General features: G+C 43.1%; 4 protein-coding genes across 4 annotated transcripts in view; 1 reads left to right on the forward strand and 3 right to left on the reverse strand.

The window, feature by feature from the left end:
- Nucleotides 1-5,563, reverse strand: part of LOC125761191 (follicle-stimulating hormone receptor) — a 98,549-nt gene extending 92,986 nt beyond the window's left edge. The window contains exons 1-2 of the mRNA XM_049422100.1: nt 4,961-5,563; nt 2,081-2,775 (exon numbers count right to left, since the gene is read on the reverse strand). The gene's annotated coding sequence lies outside the window, so the exon portion shown is untranslated. The remainder of the gene's footprint in view (nt 1-2,080; nt 2,776-4,960) is intronic.
- A 4,010-nt stretch (nt 5,564-9,573) lies between these two features.
- Nucleotides 9,574-11,630, reverse strand: LOC125761201 (uncharacterized). The gene is made up of 2 exons (XM_049422121.1): nt 11,390-11,630; nt 9,574-11,110 (listed from the first exon to the last, which is right to left on the reverse strand). The coding sequence occupies exons 1-2, from the start codon at nt 11,535-11,537 to the stop codon at nt 9,741-9,743; spliced, it is 1,518 nt and encodes a 505-aa protein (XP_049278078.1). The 5' UTR covers nt 11,538-11,630; the 3' UTR covers nt 9,574-9,740.
- A 298-nt stretch (nt 11,631-11,928) lies between these two features.
- LOC125761206 (uncharacterized) lies at nt 11,929-12,907 on the forward strand. Its single transcript, XM_049422128.1, has 4 exons — nt 11,929-12,058; nt 12,126-12,457; nt 12,541-12,619; nt 12,691-12,907. The coding sequence occupies exons 1-4, from the start codon at nt 12,043-12,045 to the stop codon at nt 12,798-12,800; spliced, it is 537 nt and encodes a 178-aa protein (XP_049278085.1). The 5' UTR covers nt 11,929-12,042; the 3' UTR covers nt 12,801-12,907.
- On the reverse strand, nt 12,836-13,566 carry LOC125761205 (uncharacterized). The gene is made up of 2 exons (XM_049422127.1): nt 13,515-13,566; nt 12,836-13,450 (listed from the first exon to the last, which is right to left on the reverse strand). The coding sequence occupies exons 1-2, from the start codon at nt 13,527-13,529 to the stop codon at nt 12,836-12,838; spliced, it is 630 nt and encodes a 209-aa protein (XP_049278084.1). The 5' UTR covers nt 13,530-13,566.
- Nucleotides 13,567-17,927: the final 4,361 nt, after the last annotated feature.

The raw sequence follows: 17,927 nt of genomic DNA on the forward strand, positions 1-17,927 counted from the left end.
CAAACAGACGCTGCAACAGAAGCGGATCAATTACTGCAGCAAAAAGCACAATTGAGCAGCTGCTGAAATTTTTTTGTCCTTTATGGAATAAAAATTCCTCGGTCGTTTTATTATCGTTTTATCAGTCATTAATTTATCCTTCGTAATGTATCGTGTAAATTATTAATCGTTTGATAGTTTTATTCTCTTCTTAAAAGAGATATGGCTTCTTTTTTGGTTAGCATCACATCACCACCAATAAAACTTTACTCATGTACACGGGGGTAATAGTAATAAACGTGACAAAACGTTCGATTATTGAAACCATCGGATTAAATTAAATATTTACGATGCTAATTATGGTTACCTCCAGCAGTGTACCCTTTGATCTCACACCTTACCATTAATCGCATGAAAATGCCATAAATTGTGATGAAAATTAAGAAACTCTTTCGGGTAAAACCCTAATCCCCAAGAAAGCGAGAAAAAAGAGGACCCACACGCACATCCGGTCCTCGTTTATCACCCTCAAAACACCCGCTAGATCATAAACCGGAATGGTCTGACAAATTCAACCACAATAAAAACCACAAGACTTCATTCACCGAACATGCTCGACCCCGCCGGGTTTTGCCTTTTGCCATTTAATTACATTCCTACCGCGGGAAGGTGGAAGCGAACTGAAGCTGCTGGATTATGATACTAAAATTGTGCCTTTTGCGTTCTCTTCAAACCAGAAAAAATGCAAGAAAAAAAGCACTACGAACTAACCCAACAAGTTCGGATGACCAAAACGAAAGCACCTTTTGTACCGAACGCCAAGCTTAAGGACGTGTTCATTACGAGGTTCACCGTTTCACTGTCCGGAAAATCTCTTGAGAGTTTTAAGGACACTTCTTTAGTGAGAGAAGAAAAAAAACAGACAGGCCCGAAAAAGAAACTGCCGGCAAATGCGATGTTCTTGAAACCTTCAGGGTTGGAAATGGTTTGTCGGTGAAAGTTAATAAACGGTGGGGCGAAGGCGTACAAAAGTAAACGAGGCTGAAATGATCATTAACTCGTGCAGTGAAAAGGTAGTGCTGGATATACCAAAAAGAAAAGTGACCATCGAGAAGGATCGAAAGAATGGCATACAACGAGGGACAACAAAGAAGACCATCGTGGGATCAGGCCAAGTTAAATCTTTCCTTTCAATAGATGCAAAAAACGAGGGTTAAAAGTAATCCTACTGCATCATTGTTGTTTATGGCGCGGAAAGGTCAAGAAAATTAGACTGCATAATTTATAAGTTGCTATAATATAATGCTAAATTATGATACTAAATTATTCTAAAATAAATGTTTGAACTGCTTTGTGCGTTTGTGCGGTTTGGTAGAATCGATTCTTTAGTGTACACACAACACGAACGTCTGAAGATCAAATCGTGACCGTAATCACTTATTCTTTTGCGGTACTATTTTTCTGACTATTGCTAATAGCTTGAAGCATCGTTTGGGAGAGACCCCAAGAACTCCTCAGGTTTCTATCTCCATAAAGATGTTATCTGCGCCTCCAATTGCTAGCAGATTTAGGCAAATTTACCTTTCAAATTTTGAATGATCAGGAACAGTTCCTTTTTTACTAATAAGATCGCTCATAGACGAATATTGTACTTGCTACCGACATGTGAATTAAAAGGAAGAATAGATTTCCGATTCATTCACTTAAATTGTGGGTGAACATTTTTGAACAATTCGTTTATGACACACTTTTTAATTCAATGCATATTAATATCGATCATGATCGGGATGAGCATCAGGATCGCGAGAAGAAAAAATTACAAATGCTCTCTAAATTTCCTGTTGATCCCAAAAATTTGATTTGCACACTTTCTCCTCAAAACATTAACAAACAATCAAAAACGCAAATATCGTCATCGATCGCGCTTCGTCGCGATATTCTGAAATATTTATGTTCTAAGAAAACTTCTTTGATAACGATAGGGAATTTTCTCTAGTCAACGATCTTCAGAATGTCCTCCACCAGAATCTGGTTCGGGATCGCAAGTGATCGCCAAAGGAGGAATTGGTACTCTATAATATACAACCCAAGAACTACTTACCAGTAATTTAATCAGTATTTTCAATCGCCGTTGATTGGCTTATCGTTGTCGTTACTTCACCGTTCTCCACCAAACACCGAACTAAACAGGCCGAATAAAACACCGTTGGTTCATCAAAAAAAAAAAGCGGTCACTTTTGTGCACACAACACTATTCAACACCGATCGGGTGGCAAATTTGAGCTTTCATCCTTCATCTTTATCATCACCGTATCGCACAGCAGTTGCTGCATCTCGCAAGCCTTTTATGCGCACGCGAAACCGAACCAAAACACTCCACACACATATCCACCGTTACGGAAACATATCAATTAGTGAACTACACGTTATCGGAAACCCACCGTATGCTAAGTGGCCCCGAGGGGGGGAATATCTTACTTTTTTTTTGGAGTTGCTTCTTCCACTACTAAATAACGAAATTTCTTTCGTTTGCCACCTTTTTTCTCTTCTTATACCACCGGAAGGTTTTAGGAAACTGTGTGCTATTAATCACTTCTACTGCTGCTGCTGTTGCTGCATGAACATTTGTACCGATTGCACATGCATCCGCGTCCAGGACCGGAATGGGGAGCGTTTTTTTATTTTTACTTTTAAATTTATATTCACCACTTTTTGCCTCTTCGGATGGTCTAAATGACACGCGAACGAACTGAACTGGCGTGCATAAATTTATGTGTAATTATGAGCTTCACTACACTGGAAGGATAAGACGAGGAGATTAATTTTACCTTGTTATGTGGTTGCTGTTGCTTTTCCTTAAGTACATAACTTTACGAAACACGCATGCACGCACGGTCCGTCGTAAGTTAAGTTAGTGAAATGCTTCACTCCGTACGATAATAAATGGCCGCTTGCGCTCAATCTATCCTTGCGCAAAGGGGTGAATCAGGAATTTTAAAATATTATTGATGATTTTAAACCGGGAGCCGTCTTTACAGTGGAGAAGCTAATGTATCATCTGGCTGCTTTTTTTTGTGTGCCATTTGCAATTTTTCCACCTTGCTGCACTTAACGATGCGATTGCTCACAGTAGCTAGTGGAAGATGGATTTTCTTTACAGTGCTTTAATTTTTGTGTATTATTTCGCACTATACAATCTTAGCACAATTTGACGATTAAAACGCATTCTTTTCTTGTTTTTTTTTTCATATTCATTTCACCGATCGAGCGCTGTGTGGATCATTTTTATGATTTTATTACTTTCAGGTTATGGGAGAAGGGATGGAAAATGGAAAATGGATGGTTAATGATTTTACGGCCGGTCTTAGTGATGATCATTGCGATGATTTGAAGGAAGCCAATTGCAAATGCTCACCAAAAGCTTTCCGCTGGCAAAATGAACATGTGGAATGGTTTGGGGCGGTCGATATAAATCCTGAAATTATCTGGCCCATTAATTTTCGGTACGAAATCGTGCAAGAATCGATCGGTTGTGAGAAGGAAACCCCAGCAAAGCGTCTAAAGACAGACATAAGCTTTAAACCCCCAACGTTCTTCAAATTCTTCTTCAACGCTAAACAATGTTTTGTGACAGAACGCATGGCGTCTCTCGACCAAAAAACAAAAAAAAAGCACCACCGGAAGCAACCATAACACCATAGCCCAAAACACCGGAACGACCGTTTTGCCCGAGTTTCCAGTTCACTCCACTTGGCATTGGCCGGGGCCGGGCTTTTGCCAACTATGGAAACATTATTTTTCTCACACTGTAGCACAAACCCGGGCGTCACAACGTCACCACCGATGCGTCACCAGTATTGTCGCGCACACGATGATCTAAAACCTGGCCCCAATATAGCACTGCGTTTCGTCCTTCACCCTTCTTTCTTTCTTGTTTTTTTTTAGGACGTTAGTTTTCCTGGCCCGTACACGGACGGTTGGAGTGTGGTAAATTAACCTAAATGTGTGTGAGTTTCGTTGGTCGAACTGAAGGAAACGACTCAATGTCTCAAGTGTACTATAATGGGTGAGATTACAAAGGCTACCAAATAGACATCTTGAAGCGATGGTGGAATTGAAGATATTCTGCTACACTTTTCTCGTGCGTTCAAACACTAATGGGGAAAGTTGGTGTTGAAAGCATATAAACAGACGCGCGGAACGTCATTCAGGAGGTGTTGCGGCAGAATTTCACCTCCAAAAAACCTACTAAGATCAAGAGAGCATCAAACAAACTCAACATCTCTTCTACGGCGCTGTGAACTTGGTTACAATTTGCTAAGCTCACCAGCCGAGAAGTGTAGAAGTACCGTGAACGAAAAAAAAAAGTGCGCCAAGAGGTCACAGCCGACACGCTTACACATGGCACATGGCGGCTCACCCTTAAAGCGCGCGCGTCTGTGTTTGTGTCCACAATTAAAAAAAAAACAGTCGATCGAGGGAATCCACCGGTTGCCGATTGCGTACGAAAAAGGCGAAACCAAGCCGTGTCTTGAATGTCTCACCACCTCCTATACACGTTCTCTGTGAGTATCACGCACCAAAAAAAAAGGTACGCAACTCCAATAACAACAACAACACTGGCAGCAGTAGTACGAATGGAAAAAAACGCGACGCACACACGAAAAAAAAAATGAAACCTTGCGTACCCTTTCGGTGAAGGGGCACTACACTTGCACTACAAAACGCGACCACAACACTGCACTGGTGGGGTAGGAAACGGAGATCACTTGCCATCAGGCCACCATGGGGACGGTGGCGATGTCAACGACGACGACATAAAGTCTGCCCGATATGTCTGGGCGAAACGTAGAAGAAAAAAAACACCCGCCCCCGGGAACCCGGGAGTGTTCCGATTGATCGAATCAAAACCACTCGATCCCGATAACACTGCAAACACGAGAAGCAAAACGGGAGCACACTGGAACGGAATTCTACTCACTGTAGCGACCGTTTGCTGCTAAGGATGCAACGACGACGACGACGAGGCCACGCGAACGCGTAATGTCCTCCGCGTAAAGCGTACCGCGTGGTAGCGCAAAAATTGGGAAGAGAATCACCGAGATGACAAAAAAAGCGCAACACCGCACCGTTCTGGTTGAGTGATCAAACGCAACTCTTCTCGCGCGATTCGCAGCGTGCGGCGAGTTGTATCTTTTTGGTCACGGGTACACGCGCGTGTGCGTGCGTGTCTGTATCGGGAATGCCGCGAGTTTCACGAACAGAGGTTGCGCGCTGCTGAGTGACTACTACGGTGGAGACCCACGCGCCAGGTGGTTGCGAGTACAGAGCTAAGTTGGAAATAGTAGTCATAGTACGGAGCAGTAACGCATGAGACGTTGCTTGGAAAGTGGTGCGTGAGATGGTGAGCTCCACGTGTGAGACAGGGTTTGCCAGATCACTGAGGGAAATGTATGCTGTGAATGAGATGAATGAAGAATGAAAAATTCAGTGAGGAAATTAAATTCAAATGCGCACAAAACATTTCTTCCTTAAATTTTGCCTTTTTAGGAGTATGCTTGGAGGTGATTGTATGATGAATGTTTAATAATTTCTACTTCTTCTTCTTCTTCTTCTTTTTCTTCTGCTTCTTCTTCTTCTTCTTCTTCTATATATGCGAGCTTGGGTTATATTCTCCGATGTTTGGTGAACTATCCGTTCGCCCTTCCATATTCGGAGGCCTACCGCTCTCGATGATTGACTTCGACTTCCAAGAGTCATATTGGTGAATAATAAACTCTAGGTGATATTGTTGGTACCGATCTATACCTTTAATAATTGGTTATTAGGGGGCGCCCCGGTGGTGCATGTGATAAACGGCGCCAGTCCACACGGCCGGACCAGGTTCAAATCCCATCCGGACCGTCCCCCCGTAGCAAGGACTGACTATCCGGCTACGTGGTAAAATAAGTCTAGTAAGCCAGAAATGGCCGGCGTGACCGGGTAAGGTCGTTAAGCCAAGAAGAAGAAGAAGAATTGGTTTAAAATCCATTACAGTATAGCATAATATCGAAAAGTACGTTTAAAAATCCGACATTTTGCGTTTTAAAATCCTTTCATGTAAATACAAGTGTCGGCACGTATAAGTTCACCTAGCTCTTTTCTAACTATTATCCCGTTTACCAGATATATAATAAATTCTGTAAATCAGACCTATACGCAGCAAACCCTTTAAGCATATAATATGCTCCCCAGCTGTAAAGGGTGGGGAAAAACCCCAACTTCACGAGAGTGAGTACTATGCCGCGCCGAGAGCGAACCTTCCCCCCGGTGGTAACGGCTTTCGAATCAAACCATATGTTGCTGTTGGTCATTTTTCATCCCCCCAAAAAAACGACCCACCATACTAAGCGCCTTCTTATTTCTGGTGATACTTAGTGTGTCGCTACTTGCTGTTAGCTGTGATAAGATTACACACATACAACGTTCGATAACATTGGCTTACTGATTCATCGAGACAATCTTGCTCCAGCGTTACAACCGCACATGCGTTTACTGAAGTTGACCCGACCACGACCGAGCGTGGTGGAACTCATGGTGCTCATGCCCGACATTTGCCGGCACATTACTGGGTGCCGACTCGTGGAAACGCACGAAAAATCACATGGCATAGCCGAACCGGACGAATGCCGCGGGTTGCATCCCCGCATCACTACCGAGCGGGCCGGGTTCGTCTCTTTGATGTGCACGACCACGCGGTCTCCATTCTCTTTTTTTTATCTCCTCCACACGCAAAACTTTACGCTTATCATCGTTGCTGTTACGATGTGCGAGACGAAGAACCTTCATTCAAGGGATCAGCGCGAAAGATGCCGAGGGATAGGGAGGATTTTTGTTGGTGTTTTTTTTTGCGTTGGAAACTCACGAATGGAACCGTACGCAGGTTCATTCATTCATGTTCCGATTCGCAACGGGAATCGTTACAAAGTTTGAAGGATTTTACCAAGTCGAGCCATTCGCACTTGTCACGATCGCGGTAACCATCATCATCCAGCAGCGATAATCGCGAGCTGCACTAAAAGTAGGTTAAATCCGCTTCCTACTCGTTGGTTGATAATGAGATAACATCAAGGTACGCTAAGCTCTGCACGGTTCTTCTACACGAGAAGCGAAATAAGTTATTAGAAAATGCCCTCACAATTGTTTAGCACGAGAAACGAGCAATGTCCTTCGCGTTTTGCACGAATTCTCTTATATTAAACAAGCATCGTATGCATTCTGGAGCGTTTTGGAAAGCTTCCTAGGTTGCGAATTTTCAAAGCTATCACGTACGGAGATCCTTTCATGGTCATATACGGTGGCGTAGCGTTGGCTGTATCCTTGCCTGCTAGAAGGAACATTGCGTGACCGAACGAGGGGTAACTTAACTGCGTTCAAACAAACGTTCCGCTACTGCTAGCTTAGAGCGTACCTTGGAAGCCTACAACCTTCACCGTGACGAGCCGCAACGAACCACCCTTGGGGGACGGCATGCAGGGTGGCTTCCTTTCACTCAAAACTTCGTCTTCATTCAAACATTTGGCCAGCTGTCGCGTTAAGTGGTGACTACCATCACGTGCAGGGTTTACGTTTGTCCCCTTTTACTGAAGTGTTTGAATTTTGGCAGTCCTTCGCTCTAGCTCCACGATGAGTGGAGCTACCATAAACAAAAAAAAAACAAAAGACACACTCAGAGCGCACACTACAATTGGTACCACCATGGTTCAAACTGTGCGGAATCGCGATTCGATTGAAAGTTGCAAAAAAAACAACAACAACAACAGCAACAGCTCCACGAACAACGAGAGCGAGAGAAAGAGCAAAAACCTCCGGCAAGTCCATAAAACTGGAGGGTCTCCTTAGGTAACCAGTTTGCCAACCCTTGCTTGCTTACCTTGTCGTTGGCCCGGCGTCCCAAGATCACCGGTTTTTTTTTTGCCGACCGGCACTGGGTAACTTCTTGACTTCATGAATTTTTATGTCATTACATCGATTACGTAATGTGGAACCGTAAGCACGACATACCGTCCAGCGCCGTCGATCGATCGAGGTTTGCGAAGAGTACAACTACTTGTACCATGTTCGATCGCACGAAGCATTGCAGCGATTCTGGATGGAAAAAGCAGTCGAATTCCGAAGTTCAATCACGATGGCCGAAGTCCAGCCAGCGTACTGACGTAACGCCGACAGTCTGTGTCCCATTCGCACCGATCCGTTTTACTCTACCTCCATTGTATCATTCGATTTTCTAACCTCTGGAACTGGCACTGGAGCTGCAGAAGAGCGTATGAAGGCAAACGCGCAAGAAATCAACAACGGTCGCGACTTATCTGCTACTTAAATCACGTACCGCGTGCGAAACGAATCGCAAAAAGGCCCCACACGAACTCGTGTGCCGCGTGCGCAACCATCATCTCCGCCACGATGGTGTACCTACGATTCTTGGCCGCCCACTAGCTGCGTTGCCTTCGCACCGTAACCGTTTCTGCAAACGACACATGCACGTTGCACGTCGCACAGCACGGGAGGTTTAAGTCGTTGTCCCGGTTCAAGAACTCTTCCACCTCCTTCATCCGGCCAGCGTGCAAACGTGCGAATTTTCATTGACAACTTTCAGCACTCGTCTAACCTCACTCGATTGCGATCGAGCCGATGAGTAATGTTCAGCGATACACTAGCACACGACTAGAGACACCTAGAATCTGGACGAGGTGTGTGTGGAATGAGCACTGGATGCGAGGATCACGAAAGGGTATGGTTTTTTGCATTCTATTAATTTGTTTGCCTCGATACATCCGTAATTAATTACGGTTGGGTCCGGAGTGCTTACGGAAGTGCGCTGAGAGTCGGATGATAGAATAGTGTAAATTAGTGCCAACTAAACGGTTATCACTAACAAATTCCAGGATTACTGAGGATCGCTAATTTGGTTTGAAATCAATAGCATTACCTGACATACTTTTCAGGGATTTCAACCAAAGGTTCGGATCTTAATCTACTGTAGATGCATTGAATTCCATTGTCTGCCAATCATCTGTCGATTGCAGTCTTTCAAGCGAACACATCCAAGGATGGTTTGAAATGGCTATAGATGCTCAGATGTCCGATACTGACGTCCACCATCGACCGCAGGAGTTCTGATTCATTTTGAAAGTTCTTCATAATTCCAGCTGCGATCTTTTAAATCAGAATGGCAGCGCTTAGTTATCATATATGTCTGGAGTTGGACGGAATTCATTCAAATGTTTCAGCTAGCTCAATTTTGACAGTGTTCTCAATTGGCGCCATTCGTTGTGGTTCTTAAATATCGATTATATAATGTACTCCCACCATTTCTGGTCGATCTACTAAGGCAGGGGCCTCCAAACTTTTTAGATGCCGAGTCGCCTTTAGAGGAATAGCCACAGCTTAGGGCCAATCTCGCGATTTCTCGTGAGGGCCTCGCGGGCCGTAGTTTGGAGACCGCTGTTCTAAGGCATCCACAGCATAAGTTGTTCGCCATAGTTCCCACAGTTTTCCTTCTTTCTTTACTCATGCACGTCATCATTTTTGTAACGTAATTTTGCTTCCATCACCTTTTGTTTAGTAGCAGAATGATTTCGCTTTTATTACAACAGCATAATGATGACATCCGGCACACTGGCTAACTGAGCATGAGATGCAGACGGTTTCGCAGTTCCTAGATGAGTGTAGAAAGTTTTACCAAAAAGCAACCATTACTCCAAAGGTTTGTGGCATCCGGTTCAGTAATCATCGCCACGGGAAACGACTTCCTTGCAGGTGGGTCGCAGCATAATCGTATGCTCGTACTGTGCCGTGTAGCTTCCCTTCACGTCGCACAACGGCGGATACGCTTCCACAATGCCCTTGTCGCACAGATCCTTCAGTGCCATCTGGTACTTGGTGGCACCGGCCCGATCCAGCCAACGTTTGCAGAACGCTAACGTACCGAAGTTACGGTTGATAAGACCCAACAGCTGCTTGGACGATTGGAGCCGCAGTGGCAATTTCGGTGCATCAAAGTCCTTCATGTAGTGCGAACAGTCCATATCGTCGTGCACCAGACCACGTCCGGTTGACCCGAACGTTTCGATTGCGTAGAATTCATTCTCCTCCATGCGCGTTGTTTCGCCACCCTTCACGATCGGTACTGTCTTGCCAGCATGGATGCGGTATGGGCTGATCGAGTGACCGTTCAGGTTTCGGATGGCTTTTACCTGGTACGTTTTGCCGTCCAGTTCCACCTCGTACGATTCCATCACCTCCTGAATGGCCGCACCGATATCGCACAGCCTCACGTCAATGCCTGCCTCCCGGATGCCAGTCTCCGTCGCTTCCTTCACCGCTTCCAGCAGCTTATCGTACTTCGGGTTAAATGACAGTGTGAACGCACAGTCAATGATGCGTCCCTTGATGTGCGTTCCAAAATCGATCTTGGTTACATCATCATACAGCAGCACAGTGGGATCACCAGCGTTCGGTGTGTAATGGGCCGCACAGTGATTCCTCGAGCAACCCGTCGGGAAGGCCAGCCCCGCTTCGAGCCCGTTTTCCCCGATCAAGCGACGGGCCGTGTTTTCCAGCTCCTCACAAATCTCGATCATCGTCATGCCCGGTTTAACCCACTTTTGAATATACTGACGCGTTTGTCTGTGTGCTTCGGCGGCCTGCCTGAGCTCGTTGTAAATGTCCAGATGCATCCGATCGAGCGCCCGCTTTTCCTCGTTCGTAAATCGATCCTTTGCCGTGGTCGAATCCGGATACTGCATTATTTGTCCCTCGGGAAACTTTCCGTCGGCAAACTGCTCCGAGATCGGTACCGACGGTGCCACCAGCGTGTTTGCCGCCGCAGCCTTCTTCTTGTTTCGCTTCTTTCGCTTTTTCTTGCCATCTGCTCCGGTTGCACCCGTACCGTCGTCCTCTTCGTCGCCCTCCTCCTCTTCTGCACCTTCCCCATCGGCTTGGGCCTGAGCCGCAGCAAGAGCAACGGCTTTTTGATTCTTCTTGGCCTGTTCTTTGGCAGCTTTCTCGGCAGCTGCTACCTGCTTCCTGTCTTCGGCTTGCCTTTCCGCCAACGCTTCACGCAATGCATCGTCGTCCGCGATATCGGCAGCTGCAATAAAAAAAGGGAACAAAATCAATCCACAGAAACACGGACCGGTTCCGGGTAGCAGGCTTTTGGCTTTTGACAAAAACAAATCGATGAACACCTAACCTCAAACTTTGTTTACACAAAGAAACGCTCGCTTCTGAACTCGGCGGAACGTTATTGGTTTTGTTCACAACTTTTCGGCAATATTACTAGCCCAACCAAGTTACCCCGTTACAACCTATCCATCCTACCACAGGCCACAGCCAGCCGCACAGCACAACGTAATTCTTTGCCGCTTACCAGTTTTCTTGGGTTTCCTGGAGCGCTTTTTCTTCTTTTTTCCGGCTGGCACATTTTCGTCCACTACCTCATCATCAACATCTTCCTTATCGTCGACATCTGCCGCTGCCGGTTCAACAGATTTTGGTTTTGTTTCGACGGACGCCATTCCACGCGGGTTTTTCTACTGTTCTGCGTTTTCTCGTTCTCCTTTACTTGTTTTGCAAATGAAGAGTTTGTCATACGGTCGGGTGGTGTGTGTGCATGTGTTGGTTTCATGTGCTGTCATTATCACACAGCATTTATTACTGTCACTTCAGTACTTTAAACGATAGTGAAGTCACGATAAGTTTATGGTGTGCGGAAACTTTTCATACTGAAAGAAATCTATTGATAAAACAATATGCAAATCTAATTCAAAAATAAAGAACGAGAAAATTATGCTTATTTAGTGATTTCTGTGTGTTGTTTTTTGAGGCAAACCCCCAAGGGAACGATGTTTTTCCAGGTTATTCCAAACGGTCGTTTCTTATCGATTTTGCTGTCAAAGTAATGTTATTGCAAGCTTTGTTGTGACTTTTTGCTACGAACAGCGTCGTAAACATTTCTGCCAGAAGTTTTCTGCACAGGATTTCGTATTGTTTCTCTTCGAATTTCATTAAAAAACCACAAAAATGCAAGACGATTTGGGTAAGATGAATCACATTTAAAGCGACGCCTTTCAAACTAACGTCTTCGTTCTTCGTCGTACTTACAGACGGTACCCATTCGGAGGATTCTGGTGGCGAGCAACTGTTGAAGGTTGGAACACCGCTACGGGAGCAGGACCGGTTCCTGCCGATTGCAAACATTACCAAAATCATGAAGAAATCAGTGCCATCCAATGGGAAAATTGCCAAAGAAGCACGCGAATGCATCCAGGAGTGTGTGTCCGAGTTTATATCGTTCATCACATCCGAGGCGAGCGACCGGTGCCACATGGAAAAGCGGAAAACCATTAACGGAGAGGACATTCTGTGTGCCATGTATGCGCTTGGTTTCGAAAACTACATTGAGCCATTGAAACTTTACCTGAGCAAGTACAAGGATGTATGTCTCGGAGCCGCTGACTTACACGTAGAACTTCGCGAGAGTTTCATCTTTGTACGTTTATTCTATCTTCTTTTTTCTAGAATATGGTATCCGAGCGTCAACATTCGGATGAATCCCACGATCCACTGCAAATAGGAGAGTCTAGCCGACAGGGATCGGGTAAGACATTAACGCAATCAGGTATTAACCATTCGGCAAACGTTTCTAATCCCTTTTCTTACATGGAACAGATTCTTTAACGACTCAGGTACTTCCGAACGTTATTGACAATACGGAGGTCATTTATCAGTCCGATGGAAATACGCTTTACTTCAAGGACGAACCGTACGATCAGATGTGATGTTAATATTAGCTTTACGTTCACAACGTATTATCTTAAATTATCTTTAGATGTTTTTTTATGTCCAATAAATGATCTTGATTAGCTCTTTGCATTTGATAAACCTCCTCTAATCGTGCTTCTTGTCTGTACTGTGCCTCAGTAAGGACATCGATCTTCCTACATAATGTTTCGAGTATTGTGTTGATGCCGTCTGGTTCAGCTATGTTCGGCGATTCTGTGACTCTTTCCACTGTAATAGACGTGGAATTTATTTGTGTGGGTTCGACTTCTTCCTCGCTAACAGTTTCAAGTCTTTCTTCCTTAAACGCTTCTTTTCCTGTTGTTTCGTCAATTTCTTCTATTTTAGCAAAAGCTTCTATAATTTGCTTCACTTTCTTGAAGAAGGTACCTTGGCCGTCAGGGTTAGCAAGATACGCCTTGTGCAATAAATTCCATTTACTTTTACAGTGAGCTGGAGACGCATGGATTTCAATTTCGCTCAGCTTTAGCGAAACCGTGTTCCACAGCTCGTCATCACTTTCGTTATTTGATTGAAGAAATGTAGCTTCGTAGATGTCGAGCAACAACAGCACCTCGTCACGCTTCCACATTTTAGGCGTTAACTTTTGACGAAATTGCACTGATTTGATCGAGGAAGAAATTGGTAACTGCAAAGAACGAATGTCTTTCAAATGGAAGCCTTATGAAATGTAAGCCTAAATGTTTTAATACCTCGTTTCTTTCCATATTCCTGCTTGAGCTACGATTTTTGTTGTGGAAATGAGTTGAAAATCGTTTGTTTACATTTTAACTCAAATGTTGACAATTTCGCATTGTGCGCCATCTAGTGGCAAAACGATGAAATACGTTACAACAATTTAAAATTTGCATTTAAAAACACGTGTCTGCTTACAACGGTTATGCTTGTTACAGGCTGGATTTTTTCGTTTCTTTCCCAAAAGACACAAAACATTTAAAGCTTCCAGCATTTCCTTTAGAATCAGTTTATTTTTATTCTATATATGCTTTGTAATGAGAATGATATATAGGTATATATATAAAATCAAATCTATATATGTATAATAGTTAACAAAAAAGGTTTTTTTTTCTTCATTGTTATTTATGTCGCATTATTTCATTGATTTTCTTTTTGTTTATTCAGTTTTGTTCTGTCTTTGTGTTATTTTTTTTTGGGTGTTTCTTTTTCATTCTTTCTTATTATTTTTAAAAACGCGACAGCAAACGCAACATACTACGCCTGAAGATCCCATTTGTCAACAATTAATTACTTCAGTATATAACTCTGCTATCTTCACTTCCGATACTTAACTTGTGTTTTCCCCCCAACCCCCTCCAACCACCTGCGCTGCGTTTATTCAATGTCGTGTACCATGTACGTATGTGTGTATTGTTATGAGTTTGTTTGTTTTTTTACGCTCCGTGTCCTTGTAGGAACGTGTGTATGTGTGTGTGTGTGTGTTTGTGTGTGTTTTAAATGTCCTTTCAGTGTGGTAGCTTCCGTACTTTTCCGTCCATTACTGTGTTTCCATCCATGGCCCTTCAGTAGCTACGCAAAACATATTCGCGATCCTAGTTTAGATTTTGTATTGTGTATTTTAAAAATTTATACATACAGCTCAAATGTTTACTACAGCTTTCAATTGGTTTCTCTTCCCTTTGCTCAGCGTTATTTAATGTTTATTCATTCTGGTACATTGCTTCTCGCTTTGTGGCAAATCCAAAACTGGCGCTAGCTCCGATCGTTATGCATTTTTTGTCTCGGTTCGCATCGTTTAAGGTTAAACAGGATAGGAAATTAAACGTGAGTGTCGCATAAACAATTTAGTAAGAACATTTTACTTTTCTCGATACATATTTAATATGGAGGTTGTAATTAATTTACGTTCAAAGTTTTCATCGTAACTTGGTACACCAATGTGGACAGAAGCAAGTGTATTAATTTATTGTTTGTAAATGAACAAAAAAACATGAAAAAAACACACCCACCCCATTACGCCATCCATTGTTTGTAAACTTCGCTCTAAAGAGGCAACCGTTTACGGTGAAATAACTTCGAACCCTTATCTTAGCGGCCATTCTAACCGGCGGCATTGTATTTGTCTATATGCATTGTGTATGTTTTGCTATATGAGTTTGGTTTTATATGTTCAAAAATTGAATCGCTACGTTTTGTTTTATTAAGAGCAATAGATTAGTTCGCTGTTCACCGCCGTCCGGTACTGCTATCATTTGCTATCCTGCTGTGTTTCACTATTTATTAACTATCTGCTATACTTGATTTATTGCTTTGTTTGGAATACATTAACCGAGCATGATTGGAATGGCATTAACTTTGAATGAAGTTCGCAACAAATAATAAACCGAGCGCGAACTAAGCGTAACACGGGTGACAACGTTACCGATGTGCAGCTTTTAACGAGCGCAAGAAATGCAACACAAACGGAGCGTCAAGCGAGCGTTTCGGCGTTCCTAACTCAGGACAAACATTTTGCGGCTCTTCGTGCTACATATCTACAAATCAGAGTGAACCAACATTTCTTAGCTTTTCGAGCTTTCCACACACGCACACACACACACGCACACACACGCCGCCCTTTTTTTTTTGTTGGATGGGTTGTTTTTGTGGCAAACTGACCCACAAAACGACTAAGTACTACTACCTTCACCTTCCGCCGGCCATATTGGAACCGGCAATGAACAACTTATCTAAAGGTATGGTTTAGCAGCTTTACTTTATGTTTTTTTTCTTTAATTTTGCATTTCTGTATGTGTGTTGTGTGTGTTTTATGTTTTTTATGTTTTGAAGAACATTGTTCATGGTAAACTTGGAAGTCTAAAAGCGTTTGGTTGTTTTGTTTGTTTGTTTACTTTTCTTAGTATGTCTTTATCTCATGTTTGCTGTCGCGTCAGTGTTTATACTTCGCGCATCCCGAACGCTGCTGTCGCTGTTTTTCTTGTAACAATTCTCGCTAACTTCTTACATCTGGTTCTCTATTAGTAACAATACGCGTGTGTTTAGTCTGCGGCAAGAAGTTCTATTTTGTTCGTTCCACGTGGGGCTATAAAGGGCTGGCTAGAGCTTACCAGATTACCATTCGATCATGGTTGCTTTCGTGGTAAGTTAAAAACGATCACGAACTGTACACGATTTGCTTCTGCAGCTCGAACGTCAAAACCTGCCCCCCGCGGGGGGGAGGGAACTTTCTGGAGTGAAAGGAGCGCAACCTCGATTCTCGTTTCTTCTTCTATCGAAAGCGATCGATCTATACAATGATACGTTTAATGGTACAAAAAAAATGAATGTATGTAACAAATAATGTGCAATGCAACGTTTTGCGTTTGCTCCATTCCCATTTGAGGCATTACAGTAACGAGAACAGTAAATGTGATCGAGAGCCGAGGTTCATATCTCGCCATGTGCAGCCACCTCCAGTAAAACCGTTTCAGCTTTTATTTCGCCCCATATTTGTTTGTTAAGGGTTTATTTTCCCTCGTGCAGTAAACCGAACCTTTACCAAATAAACACAAACGTTTGCAATGGGAAATACCCACGTGTTTGTGTGTATGTGAGTAATGTTCCCAACCGAAGAAAGGAAATAACAATCAACAGCTATTTATTACAATTTGGGCGGTCTTATTTTTTTGTCCGCCTAACTCCACAAACCCCCCGGGCAACAGCAGCACTGTCCCTGCCACAAACGACGATTCATGAACCAAAATATCACATCTGCAAATGGTGACGAGGTTTTCTGTTTTACAATGCGTTTTGTTTTGTGTTTATGCTTAAAAAACTACAAGAAAAAAGCCAATCGACAACAATATTTCAATCAGCGGTTCGTATCATTTTGTCCGTAGCGACGTGCTTTGCTTTGTTGCGTGGATCCTGCTTGGATCAAACTTCCATTATTTCTCCCTTCCAAAAAAGCGTCTGTTTTACTGCATCTCTTTTTATCTCTCTCCTGTTCTCCTTGTTCAGCGGGCAGCATTTTTCCATTTCCTGCCTCACTTGTAGCGCAACCATTACTTTTAGTGTGTGTCTGTGTGTTATTGTTAAGTTTTCTTTTTGTTGGTTTACTGTTTACACATTGTTTGCTCTATTTACTTAGCTTAGCTGCAATAGCTTAACGTTAAACTTTAATGGTAGTGGTTTGCACAATTGTAACGAAATGTTACATCCGAAACAATGTACGAATGTAAACGTATTGCAAACCAACAACATGCTCCTACCAGCCACATCCTGTTCCACACGTTTGTCGCCTTCTTTAGCACGTACAACAGATAACGAACAATACAATACGGAATAGAGTAAAATGGCAGCAAAACTAGATATACTCCCGCATTGTACAACGCTAACGGCACAAGAAATGGGGGAAAAGTGTCTTCGTAGGGTGGTGGAGTAAGATGGAAGGGAATAAGATATTCCATCCACTTTTTCCCCCTCAATTCGCCTACGATTTTCTTTAAGGTTCACCTTTAGACACAAGGAACACAACGTTACTTTCGTTTCCGTTTTTTTTTCGACAGTGCTGTGAAAGCAAAACCGGCAGCACAATTGTTTAACGAAGCAATAGAAACAACACGGTTTCGTACATTACACGCACACATACACACACGCACTGATGCATCCTGGAGGTGCGCCTTTGGACAACAACAAAAAACCCCCGCTGTCAGTGCAACAACTCGGTAATTGATGAGCTTTACACCAGTCCATAGCATTTTATCGTTTTACCACTGTTTCGGGTACTCGTGTTGCTAACGATTGATTTTCCATTTCCTTCTTTTTTTGTCTTATGTTTTCCCTTGCTTTAGTTGTCTTGTTTGTTTTCCAACCTTGCTCATTTGCTTACCCCATACGGATTAACATTTATCGTGTTGCTTACATGCTACGTGATGTTATATGTTTTTGTTGTTGGTTTTATGTCGTTTTTTTTATTCATCCCCTTTCCTTTTCCTTCACTTTCCTTTTGTCCTTAAGTTATGCATCCTTTTTTTGTTGTTTTTCTCTCTCTTTTGTTTGGTTTTTTAGAATGAATCCAACCTGCACTGGGGATACTGCAGGGGCATTCTTCAAGCGTATATCATTTTATAATGTTTGTTGTGTGTGTGTGTGTGTTTTCTTTTACG

This window comes from Anopheles funestus, chromosome 2RL (genome assembly GCF_943734845.2).
Source record: "Anopheles funestus chromosome 2RL, idAnoFuneDA-416_04, whole genome shotgun sequence".
NCBI classification, from domain to species: Eukaryota; Metazoa; Arthropoda; class Insecta; order Diptera; family Culicidae; genus Anopheles; species Anopheles funestus.

Excerpts from the sequence above, each read along its gene's own strand:
- LOC125761201 (XM_049422121.1), bottom strand. The coding sequence starts at position 11,537 with ATGGCGTCCGTCGAAACAAAACCAAAATCTGTTGAACCGGCAGCGGCA. Across the intron at positions 11,111-11,389 it reads CAGGAAACCCAAGAAAACTG|CTGCCGATATCGCGGACGAC; the intron begins GTAAGCGGCAAA and ends TTTTTATTGCAG.
- LOC125761206 (XM_049422128.1), top strand. Across the intron at positions 12,458-12,540 it reads ACCTGAGCAAGTACAAGGAT|AATATGGTATCCGAGCGTCA; the intron begins GTATGTCTCGGA and ends TCTTTTTTCTAG. Across the intron at positions 12,620-12,690 it reads GTCTAGCCGACAGGGATCGG|ATTCTTTAACGACTCAGGTA; the intron begins GTAAGACATTAA and ends TACATGGAACAG.